We start from the raw sequence: 19,732 nt of genomic DNA, 5'->3' as shown, positions 1-19,732 counted from the left end.
AATGGTGCAATCTTGGCTCGCTGCAACCTCTGCCTCCCAGGTTCAAGTGATTCTCCTGCCTCGGCCTCCCAAGTTGCTGGGATCACAGGAACACACCACCATACCCAGCTAATTTTTGTATTTTTAGTAGAGACAGGGTCTCACCATGTTGGCCAGGCTGATCTTGAACTCCTGACTTCAAGTGATCTGCCAGCCTTGGCCTCCCAAAGTGCTGAGATTACAGGCGTGAGCCATCGCACCCGCCCCATTTCAGACTTTTCTTTGTGAATATTATAAAAATATACCCTATACTTGGCATGCAAAATGATTCATTTGTCATTATTTTTATTTCATAAAGTAAACTGAAATAAATAGCATTGAGAAAAAGAAATTCAGGGAATGAAATTAGAGTGAGAAAGAGTCTAAAGATACAGTCAATCTTTAAGAGTTTCTAGAAGGGAGATAGGGAATAAGTTAAAATTTTATTTCTGCACAGTATGTTTATAGTTTTGAAGGTTTTTACATTTTTTTGGCTGTATTATGTAGGCACAAAGTACAGTAATTCTTTTGCTGTTAGTGCTTCAATTTCCTTTTTTCTGATCTAGACTCATTGACCTCAAATAAACTAAAGAATCAGGAGCCTTGTGACCATAAAAACAGCCCAGTTTTAGCTGGGTGAGGTGGCTCATGCCTGTAATCCCAGCAGTTTGGGAGGCTGAGGCGGGCGGATCACGAGGTCAGGAGTTCGAGACCAGTCTGACCAACATAATGAAACCCCGTCTCAACTAAAAATACAAAAAATTAGCTGGGTATGGTGGTGTGCACCTATGATCCCAGTTACTCGGGAGGCTGAGGCAGGAGAATTGCGTGAACCCTGGAGGTTGCAGTGAGCCGAGATTGCACCAGTGCACTCCAGCCTCGGCAACAGAGCAAGACTCTGTCTCAAAAAAAAAAAAAAAAAAAGCCCAGTTTTGTTTTTAAGAGATATTTAACATTATAAACCTCCTGACCGAGAATGTCTGTTTGGTGAATACCATTTTCATGACTTTTACATTTTTTTTAATTAATAGAAAAGGATCATGCTATGCATTGTTTTATAAGCAGCATTTTAAAAATTGCAATTGTATTTAATAGCTTATCTTCCTTACTAGATTGAAGCCCTGTCAGGGTAAGGACTATGTTGATCTCACTTACCTTTGTCTTCTAACATACTATCTGGTACCATAGTTGGTACCTAATACATAAATATTAGTTCAGTTTAGTTTTTAGAAATAAAGTCTCAATACATACATAGATACATACTTATAATAGCTTAAAGGAAACATTCTTCAATTCAACTTTTAATTGAAAAGGAAGAGGGGCAAAAGAGGAGGGTTGAGGATGGTAGAAAAAGATACCTAAGGGAGGAACAGAGACTACTTTCAAGGAAGGAGAATGTTTTCAGTTTTCTATACTCTTTTCACCCCTGTTATCTGTGATAATTATTTTTAACGACTTCCAGGATATCCTGCTCAACAGTCAAAACAGGAAACCATCATACACACAGACACACGCACACATATAACAAGCAAACCTAAGTCTGTGTGTCTACTGGTATAAGTCAGTAGCTAAGAAACCTGCCTCTGTGTATGAATGGAAATTTTATTTTTTGACACATGTTCTCACTCTGTCACCCTGGCTAGAGTGCTGTGGAGTGACTACAGCTCACTGCAGCTTCAACCTGCCGGGCTCAAGTGATCCTCCCACTTCATCCCCCACCAAGTAGCTGGGACTACAGGCATGTGCCACCATGCCAAACTAATTTTTGTATTTTTTGTGGAGACAGGGGTTTCAACATGTTGCTGAGGTTGATTTTGAACTCCTGGCTCAAGGAATCCGCCCTCCTTGTCCTCACAAAGTGCTGAGATTATAGGCATGAACCATAGTGACCAGCAGAATAGAAATTTTGACTTGGTTGAGATAGGGGAAGAAAGATTAGCTTTCTTTTAGGACTTCAAAATTTAGGGAAATTATATCTACTGAATACTAAGTGAAGTTTAAAAATTCTGCCTACTTTGTAATTTTGCCTGAGGCTCTGATGCCTTTGGGGTCAGTGCCTCCCATTCTGTCTTGAGATGACTACGTGATATAGAATTTCATATCATCCTACTTTAGAAAGTAAATTACCAGCCCCTCCTAGTTTGGATACTGTTTCAGCTTAGTTCAGCCCAGTGTCTCTTCTTTAGGTCTGTATCTTTCTTAGGAAAGAAGAGGGTGATAAAGGAAAGAAGAAAGCCATTCTTACTGACCTGATAGTGGTAGAAAAGCAGGTTAGGCCACCTTCTTCTTCCCTATGCCTGTCCTTATCACTCATCTCTCTTTCTTTTATATGGATATTTGTATATTTTCCTGTTCATGAAAATCTGTAAACCTAGTAAACTTGCTGTTATTCCTTTAATGCAGACACATTTGACATCTTGGCATTTAAAGAGATTTTTGTGTCATTACTTTTCTGCCTAATGTGCTAGAATACTTACCATTCTTTTTTTAAAAATAATACAGTTGATGGTTACTGAGGCATTATTAAGAAGCAGAGTAAATATTTAAATTAATTGTACTAATTATGTCTAGAATAAGCACTAACAGATTAGAGACTAGTAGAGGAGGAAAAGTATATCAAAAACATTCTCCATCATTAAAAATAAATAAAAAAGATGAGAAAGGAGAGGAAATAAATGTCAAAGAGGCAGGATGAATAGAAAGCCCTCCAGCCTGAGCAACATAATGAAATCCCATCTCTACCAAAAAAAAAAAAAAAAAAAATTACCAATCGTGGTGATTTGCTTGTGGTCCCAGCTGAGGTAGGAGGATCTTCTGAGCCCAGGAAATCAAACTTGCAGTGAGCTGTGAGCTCACCACTGTACTTCAGCCTAGGTAGCAGAATGAGAACCTGTCTCAAAAAAACCAAAAAGCCATATAAAAGGTGGTAGATTTAAAACTCAAGATATGGTATTAAGGCCGGGCACAGTGGCTCACGCCTGTAATCCCAGCACTTTGGGAGGCAGAGGCTGGCATATTAGCTGAAGTTAGGAGTTCGAGACCAGCCTGGCCAACATGACGAAACCCCGTCACTATTATAAATACAAAAAATTAGTCAGGCATGGTGGTGCATGCCTGTAGTCCTAGCTACTCAGGAGGCTGAGGCAGGAGAATCACCTGAACCTGGAGGTGAAGGTTTCAGTGAGCCAAGATTGCACCACTGCATTCTAGCTTGGGTGACAGAGTGAAACTCCATCTCAAAAAAAAAAAAAAAAAAAAGCCGGGCGCAGTGGCTCACACCTGTAATCCCAGCACTTTGGGAGGCCGAGGCAGATGGATCACGAGGTCAAGAGATCGAGACCATCCTGGTCAACATAGTGAAACCCCGTCTCTACTAAAATACAAAAAATTAGCTGGGCATGGTGGCACGTACCTGTAATCCCAGCTACTCAGGAGGCTGAGGCAGGAGAATTGCCTGAACCCAGGAGGCAGAGGTTGTGGTGAGCCAAGATTGCGCCATTGCACTCCAGCCTGGGTAACAAGAGCGAAACTCTGTCTCAAAAAAAAAAAAAAAAGGTATGTTATTAAGTAGGCTTTCAGGGCCAGGTGTGGTGGCTCACTCCTGTGATCTCAGCACTTTCAGAGGCTAAGGCGGGCAGATCACTTGAGGTCAGGAGTTTGGGACCAGCCTGGCCAACATGGTGAAACCCTGTCTCTACTAGAAATACAAAAATTAGCCGGGCCTGGTGGTACACGCCTGTAATCCCAGCTACTTGGGAGGCTGAGGCAGGAGAATTACTTGAATCTGGGAGGCGGAAGTTGCTGTGAGCCGAGATTGCAATACTGCACTCCAACGTGGGCAGTAGAGTGAGACTCTGTCTAAAAAAGAAAAAAAAACAGAAAGAGCTGGAAGAAATCACCATTCCTCTCCCAGGTAGGGAGAACAATGTTGTATGGGAAAACACAAAAGGTAACAATTTAAGAAAGTGTTTAAAAAGACTCAGACTACAAATGTAAAGAAGTCCTTGGAATACCTTAATCAGTTTATTTCATTTAATTTCTTTATGTGTGCATACAAATGATGTGAAAAAAATCTATGATATGCCTAAAAATACTTTCAGCAAACATAAAATAGAATCGTAACTGATAAAGCACAGTGGTGTAGTTTAATTGGCAGCATTTTTTCTATATGGTATATAGTGGTGTGTCTTAATATCAGTAGAATCTTTTACCCTACCCTGGGGTTTCTGTCACCTAGGCTGGAATGAAGTGGCACAATCATAGCTCCCTGCAGCCTAGAACTCCTGGATTCAAGGAATCTTCTTACCTCAGCTTCCTGAATAGCTGAGATTACAGGTGCGAGCCACTGCACCCAGCCCAGTGGAATCTTAAAGTCTGTTTATTTTTATTTATTTATTTATTTTTTGAGACAGAGTCTTGCTCTGTTGCCGAGGCTGGAGTGCAATGGTGTAATCTTGGCTCACTGCAACCTTCGCCTCCCAGTTTCAAGCAATTCTCCTGCCACAGCCTCCTGAGTTGCTGGGACTACAGGCATGCACCACCATGCTGGACTAATTTTAATATTTTTAGTAGAGACGGGATTTCACCATGTTGGCCAGGCTGGTCGAAAACTCCTGACCTCAGGCGATCCACCCACTTCAGCCTCCCACAGTGCTGGGATTACAGGCATGAGCCACCTCTCCCAGCCCTTTCCTTAAAGTCTATTTAATAACATATCTTTTTTCTTTTTTTTCTTTTTTTTGAGATGCCACCCAGGCTGGAATGCAGTGGTGCAATCTCAGGTCACTGCAACCTTCAACTCTCAGGTTCAGGTGATTCTCCTGCCTCAGCCTCCTGAGTAGCTAGGACTACAGGCGTGTCCCACCATGCTCGGCTAATTTTTTGTATTTTTAGTAGAAATGGGGTTTCATCACATTGGCCAGGTTGGTCTTGAACTCCTAACCTCAACCAGTCTGCCTGCCTTGGCCTTCCAAAGTGCTGGCATTACAGGCGTAAACCACTGTGCTTGGCCTCTTCAAGCCCTTTTGCCGGAGATTTTCTTCCAAGCCCGCTATACTAATTTTACAAGCTTGATGCTGGTGCTTTCTTCATCTTATCAGAACATGATGACAGGAAGTTTTCAGATTTGTATTCTTTCCTCAGACTCTCCTTAAATGATTTGTTGATGAAGTCCTGGAGGGCTGGCCTTCATGAATCACACCAACTTGTATTACTTTTCAGGCAACCTATTCTTTATTCAGATACACACTCTCAGAATGCATCAAAAACTAAACTAATGAACATACTTGTCAGGTTATGTAGGACTCTTCAACATTCACGTCAGATTTAGCTGCTCTTCCTTTAGCTCAGCCATCATCCATCAACCCCCTACTTCTTAAAAATAATATAATATCTTGGGGGAAATCATTTTATAATTTAATGTTTAATATGGCAACAACTTTTGGCTGAAGGCATTTACAGCAATGTTACAGTGATTTCTTATTTTGTAACCATTCTCTTATATCAGTCTCTTTATCACCTTTAGCATTAATGTAGATTTTGAGGCATATAAAAGAACACCAGGATCTTGTCAACATTTCTGTTGACTAAACTCAGCTTTGTTTTTTTCCTTAAACTATACTTTGCTGGAGGTTATGCAGCAAGGTATTTTTAGGAAGTTCATGACAAATTGACATTTGCATGAGTCCATCAATTTAGCCTCATGTTCCTTGAGATTTTTATGTTTATTGGAGGCATCATTGGTTTCTGCTGTCTTCGTTTGCATTGTTTGGCTGCTGATAGGTAATCCTGTTGTGTTCCACTAACAAAATGTAACATGGCTTTATCTACCTGCAGGTATCTTCCTGTCTAAAGTCAGGTAAAGCACTTAGTTTTTCCTTGATAAGAAAAAGTAAAATTGCTGTTATTCCTCTAATGTCAAGTATTTGCTTCACTAATATCAGCTGCTTTGTTTCTATGCTTACAAAATAAGTTTTCATTTTAATGACAAATCACAGCTTAATCTTTATGAAGATATGTACAATGACAAGAAGTTCCACAGTGCAAAAACTCAATCTGAAGTTATGACAATAATAATAAATATAATAAAGTTCATGCATGTGTACATAACAAAGACTATGTTGCTGTTGCCATGTGGCCAATCACAATTTTAATGTTCCATTAATTGAGGCTGGGTGTAGTAGCTCATGCCTCTAATCCCAGCACTTTGGGAGGCTGAGGCAAGAGGATCTCTTGAATCCAAGAGTTTGAGACCAGCCTGGGCAACATGGTGAGACCCTGCCCCAAAAAGTAATTTTAAAAATTACTAATATGGTTGGGATATAAAGGTCACTCATGAGATAAAAGGTTAAATAAAGCTAGAAAATCTTAAATTTGTACATGCCTGATATTTGAATAAAAATGAACAGAATTATAAGGAAAACAGACAAAATCATGATGTAAGATTTTCACATGCTTTTTTAGTGATTGTAGAACAACCAAACAAAAATCATTAAGAATATAAAAAATGGGATAATTTTGAAAAATTATAAACATAACTAGTGTAGAAAGGTAATAGTGGTTCATAAATTGTATTTTTTCAAATTTTTACATTTCATAAGCTTAGATTTTTTTTGCTCTATTTTTACTCCTTTTTAAAAAAATTGAAATATGATTCACATATCATACAATTCTCTCTTTTATAGTGTACAATTCACTGGTTCTTAGTATATTCATAAGGTTATGCAACCATCTCAACTATCTAATTTCAGAATATTTTCATCACCCCAAAAGGAACCCTATACCCATTTAGCACTGATTTCTCATTTTCCCCTCCCCGCTGCCAGCAGCCCTCAACCACCTGTAATCTGCTTTCTTTCTCTTTGGATTTGCCTGTTTTTGACATTTATATGAATTGAATCATATACTATGTATCCTCTTGCTTCTGGCTGTATTTATTATTAATCAGTTCTGTTGTATATGATTTTTAAACAGATTTCTCCTTAAAAATATCAGTATTTTGGGCCAGGTGCCGTAGCTCACGCCTGTAATCTCAGTACTTTGCGGAGCTGAGATGGGTGGATCACCTTAGGTCAGGAGTTCAAGACCAGCTTGGCCAACATGGTGAAACTAAAATACAAATACAAATACTAAAAATGCAAAATTAGCCAGACGTGGTGGCCTATGCCTGTAATCCCAGCTACCCTGCAGGCTGAGGCAGGAGAATCATTTGAACCCAGGAGGCATAGATTGCAGTGAGCCAAGATTGTGCTATTGCACTCCAGCCTGGGTGGCAGAGTGAGACTAAAGTGAGACTCAAAAAAAAAAAAATCTTTTATCCTTTAAAATTATCAAAAAGTGAAAACTTTTGGCTTTGAAATGGCAGTCACAATTCATTTTCCTCTTTCTTGCAAAAGTTAAAAATAAATCCAGCTTGAATGAAATGTAAGTCTGACAATCTCTAAACCTGAAATCAAGGAAGAGCTTTGTTTCTACTTCCACAGAAGCAAGTTCTAAATTTGGTTAGAGGGGATAAATGTTCCATATTTTGTTTCCAAAGTGTGACACTTTCCTGGCTTTACTGTATCTAGATATAAACTTTCTTTGCTAGTTGATTTTCCTTGTTACTAATCTTTGTATCTCAGCACTCAGGCCTGCTACTTGCTTTATCAATATAATTTTAAGCTGGCTGAATAAGCAGTATTTAGTTTAAAGGCATTTACAAGTCATATAATTTAATCATTTTAAATGAATGGCATGAGTACAAGCAACTTTTTTTTTTTTTTTTTTTTTTTTAGTATTTCTGATGAGGTAACAGGAAGATCTGTACTCAAAAGAATAAATACATAATAGAATCTAAGTACTTAACACTGAGGTCAAGCTAAATTCTCTTATTTAAAATTTTTTTTTATTTTTATAAATGAGAGAACTGAAGTGGGAAAAGTTAATTGATGAACCTGTGATCACACAGCAAGTAAGTGTTGCAGCTGGAATTAGAATATAGACCTAAATTTATTTCTGCCTTACTGCTTGATATAAAACCCACTTTCTATTTCTATTTTTTCCCACTTTCTATTTTTTAAAGATCCAAGTTTACCTTTGAGATGGGCTTTCCCTTTGTCTCTCATTGTAGGTGAGGTTGGTAAATAATAGAGCCAAGGGAGGCAGTATGTTCTAGGGCAGTGGTTTTCAAATGTTGGCATGTATCAGAATCCCCTATAGGGCTTGTTAAAACACAGATCGAGGCCCCTATACCCAGAGTCTCTGATTTAGAAAATATGGAATAGGCCTTGGGAATTCACATTTCTAACAAATTCCCAGGTGATGCCAGTGCTGCTGGCCCATGGACCACACTTTGAGAACCACTCCTGAAAAGGCAGCAAAAGCTTTGGAGTCAGTCACTCTCAGGTCTACACTCTGGCTCTGTGACTGACCACTGTGTGAACTAGAAGTGATATGTCTCAGTTGTTTGTACTTTGAAATGGGGATAATAATATTGATTTCACAGAGTCATTTTAAGAGTTAATGTGTTAATATTTTTTAAAAGTTTAGCATGGTACTTGGTACCTAGTAAACATTCAATAGATGGTTTCTATTGTTATTTATAATAAGCATGGGGATCAATTAAATCTCTAGGAAACATAAATTCAGTTAGTGTTTTAAAGTAGTTTCTCGGAAACTTTTTGTGACTTTGTCACTTCAAGATGTTGTTAGTGGCTGGAAGTGGTGGCTTACACCTGTAATTTCAGCACTTTGGGAGGCTGAGGCAGGCGGATCACCTGTGGTCAGGAGTTTGAGACCAGCCTGGCCAACATGGTGAAACCCTGTCTCTACTAAAAATACAAAACTCAGCTGGGCTTGGTGGCGGGTACCTGTAGTCTCAGCTACTAGGGAGGCTGAAGCAGGAGAATCACTTGAGCCTGGAAGGAAGAGGTTGCTGTGAGCCAAGATCGCTGCCACTGCACTCCAGCCTGGGTGACAGAGTGAGACTCTGTCTCAAAAAAAAAAAAAAAAGATGTTGTCAGGTGTTGTCAGGACATACACACACACACACACACACACACACACTCATGCATACAAACACATTCTCTTGACTTGCCCTCTTATTATGTTAGACTTGGCAGAAGAGGAAGAGAACAGCAGAAGTGACATAAACACATGGAAGAATATGGAAAAATTAGAACCCTCATATATAGGTGGTGAGAATGTATGGTATAGCTGCTTTGGAAAACAGTTTGGCAGTTCCTCAAAAAGTTAAAACATAGAGTTACCAAATTGACTCAGCAATTCTACTCCTAGTTATTTATATAACCAAAAAAATTGAAAACATGTTAACACAGTAACTTGAACACAAATGTTTCTGAAGTATTATTCAAAACTGCCTGAAAGAAACAATCCAAATGTCCATCAATTTATGAATGGATAAACAAATGTGGTATATCTGTACTATAGAATAGCTATTTAGCAATAAAAAGGAATAAAGTTGGCCAGGTGCAGTGGCTCACACCTGTAATCCTAGCACTTTGGGAGGCTGAGGCGGGTGGATCACCTGAGGTCAGGAGTTTGAAACCCACCTGACTAACATGGTAAAACCCTGTCTCTACTAAAAATACAAAAATTAGCCAGGCGTGGTGGCACACACCTATAGTCCCAGCTACTTGGGAGGGTGAGGCAGGAGAATCGCTTGCACCCAGGAAGCAGAGGTTGCAGTGAGCTGAGATCACGCCATTGCACTCCAGCCTGAGTAACAGAGTGAGACCCTGTCTCGATACTTCTTACAGTGTGGTTGGGCCTGAAAACATACTGCTAAGTGAAAAAAGGCAGACACAAAAGGCTACATATCATAAAATTCCATTTGTATGAAATGTCAAAAATAGGCAAATCTATACAGATAGTAGATTAGTGGGACGCGAGAGATCCAAGATGGCTGACCACTAGCAGCTCGGGATTGTAGCTCCCAGTGAAAGTGCAGAGAACGAGAGGACGCCACACTTTCAGATGAATTTTTGTTGCTCATGGACCGGGAGATTCTCAGCAGAGGAGCCCCACGGGTCACCAGCACGACTCTTGTGGCTGGTGCGGCGGTTTTGCTGGTGCCTCAGCGTGGCAGTTCTTGGTGCAGAGTGAGCGGGACTGGGTTTCCTTTTGGCCGATTTCCGGGCAGAAAAGCACCATCAATCTTTGCTGTTTTGGCCAGCACAGTGGATTGCTCAGATTTCGGCGCTGGAAATCAACAAGTTGGATGTCTACTCAGAAACCTAATTTGAAAGTCGGAAATCACAAAGACGACAGGTGAATAAATTTACAATGATGGGAAGAAGCCAGCGTAAAAAGGCTGAGAATACCCAAAATCAGAATGCCTCTCCCTCTACAGGGGATCACAGTTCCTCATCAGCAATGGAACAAGCCCTGATGGAGAATGAGTGCGTTCCATTAACAGAAGTAGGCTTCAGAAGGTGGATGATAAGAAACTTCTGTGAATTAAAAGAACTTGTTCTAACCCAATGCAAAGAAACAAAGAACTTTGAAAAAAGGTTTGACAAAAATGCTAACGAGAACAGACAATTTGGAGAGGAATATAGGTGAATTAATGGGGCTGAAAAACATAACACGAGAACTTCGCGAAGTATGCACAAGTTTTAACAGTCGAATTGACCAAGCAGAAGAAAGGATATCAGAGTTCAAAGACCAACTTAACGAAATAAAACGAGAAGTCAAGATTAGAGAAAAAAGGATAAAAAACAATGAGCAAAGTCTCCAAGAAATATGGGACTATGTGAAAAGACCTAATCTATGTTTGATAGGTGTACCTGAATGTGATGAAGAGAATGAATCCAAGTTGGAAAATACTCTTCAGGAGATTATTCAGGAAAACTTTCCCAACCTAGTAAGACAGGACAATATTCAACTCCAGGTAATACAGAGAACACCACAAAGATATTCCTCAAGAAGACCAACCCCAAGGCACATAATCATCAGATTCATTAGGGTTGAAATGAAGGAGAAAATACTAAGAGCAGCCAGAGAGAAAGGTCAGGTTACCCACAAAGAGAAACCTATCAGACTTACAGCAGATCTCTCAGCAGAAACCCTACGGGCCAGAAAAGAGTGGGGGCCAATATTTAACATCCTTAAAGAAAAGAACTTTCAACCCAGAATTTCATATCCAGCCAAACTGAGCTTCAAAAGTGAAGGAAAAATAAAATCTTTTGCAAACAAGCAAGTACTTAGAGATTTCACCGTCACCAGGCCTGCTTTGCAGAAGCTTCTAAAAGAAGCACTATACATATAAAGGAGCAACCAGTATGAGCCTTTCCAAAAATATATCCAGCTAGCATCAAATGGCAGTATTAAACTCATATATGTTATTAACTGGATAAAAAGCTAAAACCCATAGGTATGCTGTATCCAGACCCATCTCACATGCAACGATACACAGACTCAAAACAAAGGGACAGAGGAAGATTTACCAACCAAATGGAGAGCAAGCATAAAAAAATAAATATAAAGCAGGAGTTGCAATTCTCACCTCTGATAAAATAGACTTTAAAGCAACAAAGATCAAAAGAGGCAAAGAAGGACATTACATAATGGTAAAAGGATCAATGCAACAAGAAGAGCTAACGATCCTATATATACACATACCCAATACAGGAGCACCCAGATACATAAGACAAGTTCTTAATGACTTATAAAGAGACAGCCTCCCACACAATAATAGTGGGAGACTGTGGGGATCCCCCACCAGCGTAGAGGCCCCTCCGTGTCTCTGCCATGACGGGGTTTGAGCCCAGACACGTCTCTCTCCACTGGGTGCAGTCGAGTGAGGTGGCTACAGGAAGACGTGGGAAATGTTAAGCTTGCAGAGAGTCACTCTCAGTTCACTGCTTCTAAGGCATGACTGAAGTAATGCCAGATTATTGTTTTTCTCCTGAAGTCAATGTTCTGGGCTAGTTCTATGACTCTATTTACCTGTAGTCACAGAAGCATTGAGATCATTCACTGAATCACTAGAAAATTGTTCCCCTCCTGATTTATTGCTTGCCCACCTGTCTTAACGTCATTTTCTGTAACAATGAATAAGAGGATAAGAATCTTTTGTGACCTTTAGGTAAACTTGTATGTTGTCCCCCTTCCTTGGTTATTTTGTATCTCCTTTGGTTACTTTGTAACTTTCTGTTCTTTCCCCCGATAATGATTCTGTAAGAAGACTGACGTCAGTCACTGTATGTAAAATCATATATAAGAACATGTGCACAAAGAATAAATCGCTGATCTGAGCATATCTCTTATCAGACCTCCAGACCCATTTCTCTATCTCTCTTCTCTTCCGCGCACTCTCTCTTCCAGGTATTAGGACCCTCTTGCTGGTCAAGAGATCCTTGGCAGAAGTGCCAATCTCACGGCCAACGACAGGAGACTGTAACATCACATTGTCAATATTAGACTGATCAATGAGATAGAAAATTAACAGGATATCCAGGACTTGAACTCAGACCTGGAACAAGTAAACTTCATAAACATTTATAGAACTCTCCACTCCAAATACACAAAACATACATTCTTATCAGTACCATATCACACCTATTCCAAAAGTGACTACATAATTGGAAGTAAATCCCTCCTCAATAATTGCATAGCATTTCATAGGTTTAAATGAAATATTGGTTGGCTGCTTGTTTGTTATTTTCTTCCCTTATTCCTTCCTGTCTCCATTGTTAAGCACAATTATTGGCATAAAAGAGGTTTTCAATTCCCATTTTTAGACTACATTCTAGCCTGGGCAATAAAGTAATACTCCCGTTCTCTCTGCCTCTTTCTCTTCCTTTTTCTTCCTCTTCTTCATTCTTTTTTTTTCTCTCTCTCTCTTTCTTTCTTCCTTTTAAAAAAAAAAAAAAAAAAGAAAGTAGATTAGTGGTGGCCAGGGTATGGGAAAAAAGAACAATGAGTGACTGCTAATGAGTATGGGGTTTCTTTTTGAGATGTTAAAAATGTTTTAAAATTAGATAGTAGAGGTGGTTGCACAGCCTTGTGAATATTCTAGAAAGCACTGAATAGTATAATTTAAAACATTTTATGGCTTATGAGTTATACTTCAAAAAACCCAAAATGTACACCTCCATATGTGTGGACATGAAGCATGAATGAGTAATAAACCTTTTTGTTATTAAAAATAATTGTGGGAAAGAGGAGCAGTTTCACAGTGCCAAAGACATTCTGTGAAGTGTACTATCCTACTAGAGATTCTAGTATCCTATAGAAGAGTGGATCTCAGGTTTTAGTACATATAGGAACCCCCTGGAAAGCTTGTTAAAACATGTTCCTGGTCCCCACCTCAGAGGTTTTGGGTACAGCCTGAGAATTTGCATTTCTGATGAGCTTTCAGATGATCTGATTTTGTAAGATTGAGAACTAAATTTTGCATAGCATCTTTTTAGGTTAGACGTATCCTTTACTTAAATGGGTGAATTTTATGACATGTGTAATATATCTCAATAAAGATGCTAAAGCATTGCTATAAAGATAGTAAAATGTGGGTTTTAGTGTTTGTTAATGGCAAGACAGTGCTCCATAAGGGAAATGGTTTAATTATTAATTTCTTCATTTGTACAATGTGTCACTGTCCTGTGTATGTAGTATGTGCCATCTAGGGTTGTGGTGAAAATGAGGTTATGTATTCTTTACCAAATGATGTTTTGTGGGTAAACATGTTACCTTAAAAAAAAAAAGGCCATGACTACATTGAAGGTTTTGTAATTAACCAAATGTTTTCTTACACTATAAAAACAGGTTAAACTTTAAAATATTGTTTTCTGTCTTTTTAATTTTGGCTAAAAAACATTTCTCCCTTGATTTTCTTTAGTGATCTATTTTAAACATTATTTTTGAGAAGTTATAATCTATTTCCCTTTCCTATAATTTTTTTGTTGTATTAAACCTCTTGAGATTAAGTGTGTGTGTGTGTGTGTGTGTGTGTGTGTATAATGTTTTTTGTTTTTGAGATGGAATTTTGCTCTTGTTGCCCAGGCTGGAGTGCAATGGCATGATCTTGGCTCACCGCAACCTCCGCCTCCCGGGTTCAAGCAATTCTGCTGCTTCAGCCTCCCGAGTAGCTGGGACTAAAGGCTCGTGCCACCATGCCCAGATAATTTTTGTATTTTTAGTAGAGATGGGGTTTCACCATGTTGGCCAGGATGGTCTCGAACTCTTGACATTGTGATCCACCTGCCTTGGCCTCCCAAAGTGCTGGGATTACAGGCGAGAGTCACCACACCCAGCCCCAATTAAATATATTATTAATGTGACATATGGAATACATGTCTCTAGTGTTAAAAAATTTTTTCATGACTTTACCATAATTGTTCCTTTATTTTAGATGAGGTGGAGGACTCTCCTGCTACAGTATTGCTTTCTCTTGATTACATGTCTACTTACTGCTCTTGAAGCTGTGCCTATAGACATAGACAAGACAAAAGTACAAAATATTCACCCTGTGGAAAGTGCAAAGATAGAACCACCAGTAAGTGAAATGAAGTGAAATGGGAGGAATTATAACTAAATGAAATGAATTATAATTATAACTAAATGAGGTAAAATGAGGTGAAATTATAACAAAATGAAATGGGAGGAATTATCACAAAAATATTGCTAATATTTATTACTTATAAAATTGTACACTTGGGAACTATTTCTGAAATAGCAGTGAAAGGGTGTTGGGCAAGCATATGCTGTTTACTATTAGACAATATTTATTTAATATAGTTAGTATATTAGCTAGAAGAATTAATCATAATACATTTCCAATGCAGAGCTAACTTGCCAAGAAAATGCTGTATTATATTCAAAGCAGAAACAGATAACAATGGGGAGAAACCAAAATGGTAAAATCTTCTGAACTATATAGAAAATCTACTGTACTAGAGAGTGTTGTAAAAAAGAAAAATCTATCTTTATGTAACAATAAAAGACGATATTGGTTCTGATATAAAACCATTTCAGAAATATAACTTTTTGCTTTGTTAAAACTATCAAAGTAAATATGTCTCAATGCCATTTTGCTAGAAATTATTTTTCAGGATTGACCTCTTTAGATTCAGACAAGGAAAAACCTGCAGAAGCGTTACTGTTTGTTTCCTAATTTGAAGGATACTGGACTTTATTATGATGAATATCTCAAGCAAGTGATTGATGTGCTGGAAACAGATAAACACTTCAGAGAAAAGCTCCAGAAAGCAGACATAGAGGAAATAAAGGTAAATGCAATTAAGTAATATATACATATATATTAATTTAAATTTTTTTTAGAGATGAGGTCGCTCCATATAATCCAGGCTGGCCTTGAACTCCTGGGCTCAAGTGATCCTCCCACCTCAGCCTCTCCAGTAGCTGGAACTACAGGTGCGTGCCACCATACTCGCCTTAAACATTTAACATACATTTGCACATGCCAGGCACCGAGCTAATTACTAGCAATACAAAAATGAGAGTTATTTCCAGCCCTTAAGGAACCCTCAAGGGAAAATCATCCAGAAATAGATTGTGGGATGGATTATACAAGGAATATATAATCTGGAAATACAGAAGACAGACACATAATCTAATACGAAACCATGGGGCAAGGTGAGAAGTCATTCTTCCTGATAGAGATTATGCCAGAGCTTAAAGATGTAACTGAGAAAAGGAGAGGGACTGGGAGGCATCCCAGACAAAGGTGCAAGTGTACAGACGCTAGAGGTATATAGGAAACTGGAAGCAGTAACTGTTGCTAGAACCCAGAGTAGGAAGTGGAGGCCTGAGTGGCCAAAAGATGAGGTTTGGAAAGAGTCACAGCCTCAATGACAGAGGGCCTGTGTATCATGTTAAGGAGTTTGGGTCATTATCTGAGAAGAGCAGGAAGTTATTCAAAGGTTTAGAATAGGCGAGGTCCTGGTGTTTTAATCAGGTCCAGATTAACAGAAGAGATAATGGGTTATGTATTATATCAATCAGAGAGTTTTAACCATTTGCCCCGGTACTAAGAACACTATTTGATATAATTCCAGCCATAGTCAGCTCTTTAGTACTGATAATAAGAAAGGGAGTTGTAAAGATCTGACATGAGAAATTCTTGTAAAGTCTTTCCTTAAAAGGAAATGAGTAAGTTTAGCTGGGTTTGTCTTAGACTCAGTGATTTTAAAAAATCCAGTTAATTTTAAAATTTCAATAAGATAATTTTGTTTGCTTATGTTACTTTTATTTGTTTATTTTTTACTTTTCTTTTTCTAGAATCAGAGTAAGAAAACTGTGTTTGAAAGACTCAAACAAACCTTTTATTTTAGTTTCTGTTCTGGGTGTGAACTTCTTTGAAAGACTGATTCCTGTTAGGTTGTGGTATCTGTTAGTGCTCAGGTCTGGCGTTTAGTTTGCAGCTCTCCTCCTGGAAGCTACGAGCTTTTCTGGGGAAAAGGTAATAGTGTTATGCTAATAATCCTCCGGAATTGTCTTTGAGAATAATCTTGCTCTTCTGAAGGATTAATTCGATCTGTGGAACAAATTTCCTATGGTGAATATATCTGATGTAGAATTCTTAATGTCTTGTATCAGGAGTAAGAGCATTATTTGGGGTAACACAGAAAATGTGAATCATGGAAAATACCACATAGAGATATTCAGGCAAAAGAAGAAAATAAGCTTCCTGGATGGGTGCAGGGAATACTTTTATAACTATCTTCTTTCACTTTCAATTCCTGTTTCCTGTGAAGTGTTGGGGGAAGCAATATGAAGTTAAATAGTTATATAATAAAAAAGAAATGAGGAGCTGAGTGCAGTAGCTCACACCTGTAATCCCAGCACTTTGGGAGACTGAAGCAGGAGGATGGCTTCTGGCCAGTATTTTGAGACCAGCCTGAGCAACATAGAGAGGCCCTGTCACTACAAAAAATTAAAATTTAAAATTAATTAATTTAATTAAAATTATCCTTCAAAGTAAAAAAAATTGTCTGAGGCCAGGCGCAGTGGCACGTACCTCTAATCCCAACAGTTTGGGAGGCCAAGGGGGAGGATCAGTTGAGCCCAGGAGTTCAAGAGCAGCCTAGGCAACATAGTGAAACCCCAATCTCTACCAAAAATAGATAAAATTAGCTGGGTGTGGTAGTGTGTGCCTACAGTCCCAGCTGCTCAGAAAGCTGAGGTGGGAGGATCACTTGACCCCAGAAGTGTGGGGTTGCAATAAGGCATGATTATATGACTGTACTCTAGCCTACATGAGATGGGAGACCTCATCTCTTAAAAAAGAAAAAAAATGAGTAAAACTAGACAATAAAACCCAAACTAATAGAATCATCACAAATAACCAAGCAAAGACTCTTGTCTCATTAAAAAGTTAGAGTTTTCTCTTTCCTTTTTTTTTGGAGGGGGGCGGACAGAGTCTCACTCTGTCACCCAAGCTGGACTACAGTGACGTGATCTTGGCTCACTGCTACCTCTGCCTCCCAGGCTCAAGTGATCCTCCTACCTCTGCCTCCCAAGTAGCTGGGATTATAGGCGTGGGATACCATGTCTGGCTAATTTTTGTATTTTAGTAGAGATAGGGTTTCGCCATGTTGTCCAGGCTGGTCTCGAACTTCTGAGCTCAAGCAATCTAGCCACTTCAGCCTCCCAAAGTGCTGGGATTACAGGCGTGAGCAACTGTGCCCAGCCTCTCTTTCCTTTTCAGCTAAGCATTTTGAAAGGAGAATAAAACTTCATTTCTTCACTTCCCAAACATTCCCTAACTGGAAAGGGTATGGTTCCACCCTCACTGTTCCACTGAATATGCCTTCATGGAGGGTGTCCATGACTTCTTAATTGCCAAATCCAGTGAACACCCTAACACCTTTGATTCCTCATCCTACTGGGCTCCTTTATTTTATCTCAATAGTTTTCAGATTTCAGGGTTTGTTAAAACATATTTCTGGTTCCTGCCTTCAGGGTGCCCAATTCAGTAACTGTAGGGGCTGCATTTCCAAAATTCCCTGGTGATGCTGATGCTTCCAGTTAGGGACTACATTTTGACAACCATTGTTTTATCTAATAATAATGACTATTCTCTCCTTGAAATATACTGCTCTTTTTGATTCTGTAACAGTATATTCTCCTAGTTTTCCTACTAATCATTCATCTATGAAAAAAGTAACCAAAGGAGACCTAAAAAAGATGAATTTTGAAAAGCTGTTATATATGGAATGACTAATGCTTATGGAGGCCAACTGACTTTTAATTTAATTTAAATGTTCTTTTTTGCTCTAATGGTGCTGACCAGCTTATCTTTTTAAAAAATAACAGACTGGGTGTGGTCGCTCATGCCTGTAATCCCAGCAGTTTGGGAGGCGGAAGTGGCTAGATTGCTTGAGCTCAGAAGTTCGAGATCAGCCTGGGCAACATGGCAAAACTCCATCTCTACAAAAAATACAAAAATTAATCAGGCATGGTGGCATGCATCTGTAGTCCTAGCTACTCTGGAGCTTGAGGTGGGAGGACTGTTTGTGCCTGGGAGGCTGAGGTTGCAGTGAGACATGATCATGCTACTGCACTCCAGCCTGGGTGACAGACCAGGATCCTGTCTCAAAATAAATAAAATAAAATAAAATAAAATAAAACTTTGTTCACATATAATTCATATACCATAAAATTTATCTTTTTAAAGTGTAAAATTCGTTTTTTTTTTTTGTTTGTTTGTTTGCTTTTTTGTTTTTTGGGATGGAGTCTTCCTCCGTTGCCCAGTCTGGAGTGCAGTGGCATGATCTCGGCTCACTACAACCTCCACCTCCCCAGCTCAAAGGATTCTTCCGTCTCAGCCTCCTGAGTAGCTGACACTACAGGCATGTGCCACCATGCCTGGCTAATATTTGTATTTTTAGTAGTGACGGGGTTTCACCATATTGGCCAGACTGGTCTCAAACTCCAGTGCTTAAGTAATCCACCCACCTCAGCCTCCCAAACTGCTGGGATAACAGGCATGAGCCACCACACCCAGCCATTTCAGTAGTTTTTTAATATACCCACAGAGTCATGCAATCATCATCACTATCTAATTTTAGAATATTTTCATTGTCTCCAAAAGAAACTGTGTGCCCATTAAGCTGTAACTCCTAATTGTACCCTTTCCCCCAACCACAACAAATCTACTTTTTATCTCTATGGATTTGCCTGTTCCGGACATTGCATATACATGGACTCATACAATACATACAATATGTGGTTTGTTGTATCTGGTTTCTCTGACTTAACATAATGTTTTACAGGTTCGTTCATGTTGCAGCATATGTCAGGATTTTATACTTTCCTATGGCCAAATAATATACCATTGTATAGATATATGTTGTTTATCCATTCATTAGTTGATGGACATTTAGGTTTCTGCTTTTTTGGTTAGTATGAATATGCAGCTGTGAACATTATGTTTAAGTTATGTGTTAACATTTCAGTTCTTTTAGGTGTATATCTAGGAATGGAAGTGCTGGGTCATGGTACCTCTATGTTTAACTTTTTGAGGAACTGCCAAACTGTTTTCTGAAGTGGCTACACCATTTTACAATTTAACCTTTTGAGTTTCTGCATTGTGCTTTAATGATGCTTTTCTAAATTACATAGTTTTTCAGATATCTTGATTTTAGAATTAAAGCTAATCTTTTTTTTTTTTTTGAGACAGAGTCTCCCTCTTGTCACCCAGGCTGGAGTGCAGTGGTGCAATCTTGGCTCACTGCAACCTCTGCCTCCT

The 19,732-nt window shown here is 38.9% G+C and overlaps 1 protein-coding gene across 3 annotated transcripts in view; it reads left to right on the top strand.

Moving 5' to 3' along the window:
- NUCB2 (nucleobindin 2) overlaps window positions 1-19,732 on the top strand; it is a 56,441-nt gene that overhangs the window by 8,072 nt on the left and 28,637 nt on the right. For all 3 annotated transcript variants that reach the window (XM_021675170.2, XM_021675171.2, XM_064365134.1), the window contains exons 3-4: window positions 14,372-14,515; window positions 15,141-15,248. In XM_021675170.2, the coding sequence (XP_021530845.1) occupies window positions 14,372-14,515; window positions 15,141-15,248 (252 nt within the window). The remainder of the gene's footprint in view (window positions 1-14,371; window positions 14,516-15,140; window positions 15,249-19,732) is intronic.

The sequence above is a fragment of the Aotus nancymaae genome, unplaced genomic scaffold, assembly GCF_030222135.1.
Source record: "Aotus nancymaae isolate 86718 unplaced genomic scaffold, 86718_ANA_hifiasm-v0.15.2.pri h1tg000059l, whole genome shotgun sequence".
In the NCBI taxonomy this organism is placed as follows: domain Eukaryota; kingdom Metazoa; phylum Chordata; class Mammalia; order Primates; family Aotidae; genus Aotus; species Aotus nancymaae.
The sequence above is the reverse complement of the archived record's forward strand: the minus strand, read 5'-3'. Positions and strand labels throughout refer to the sequence as shown.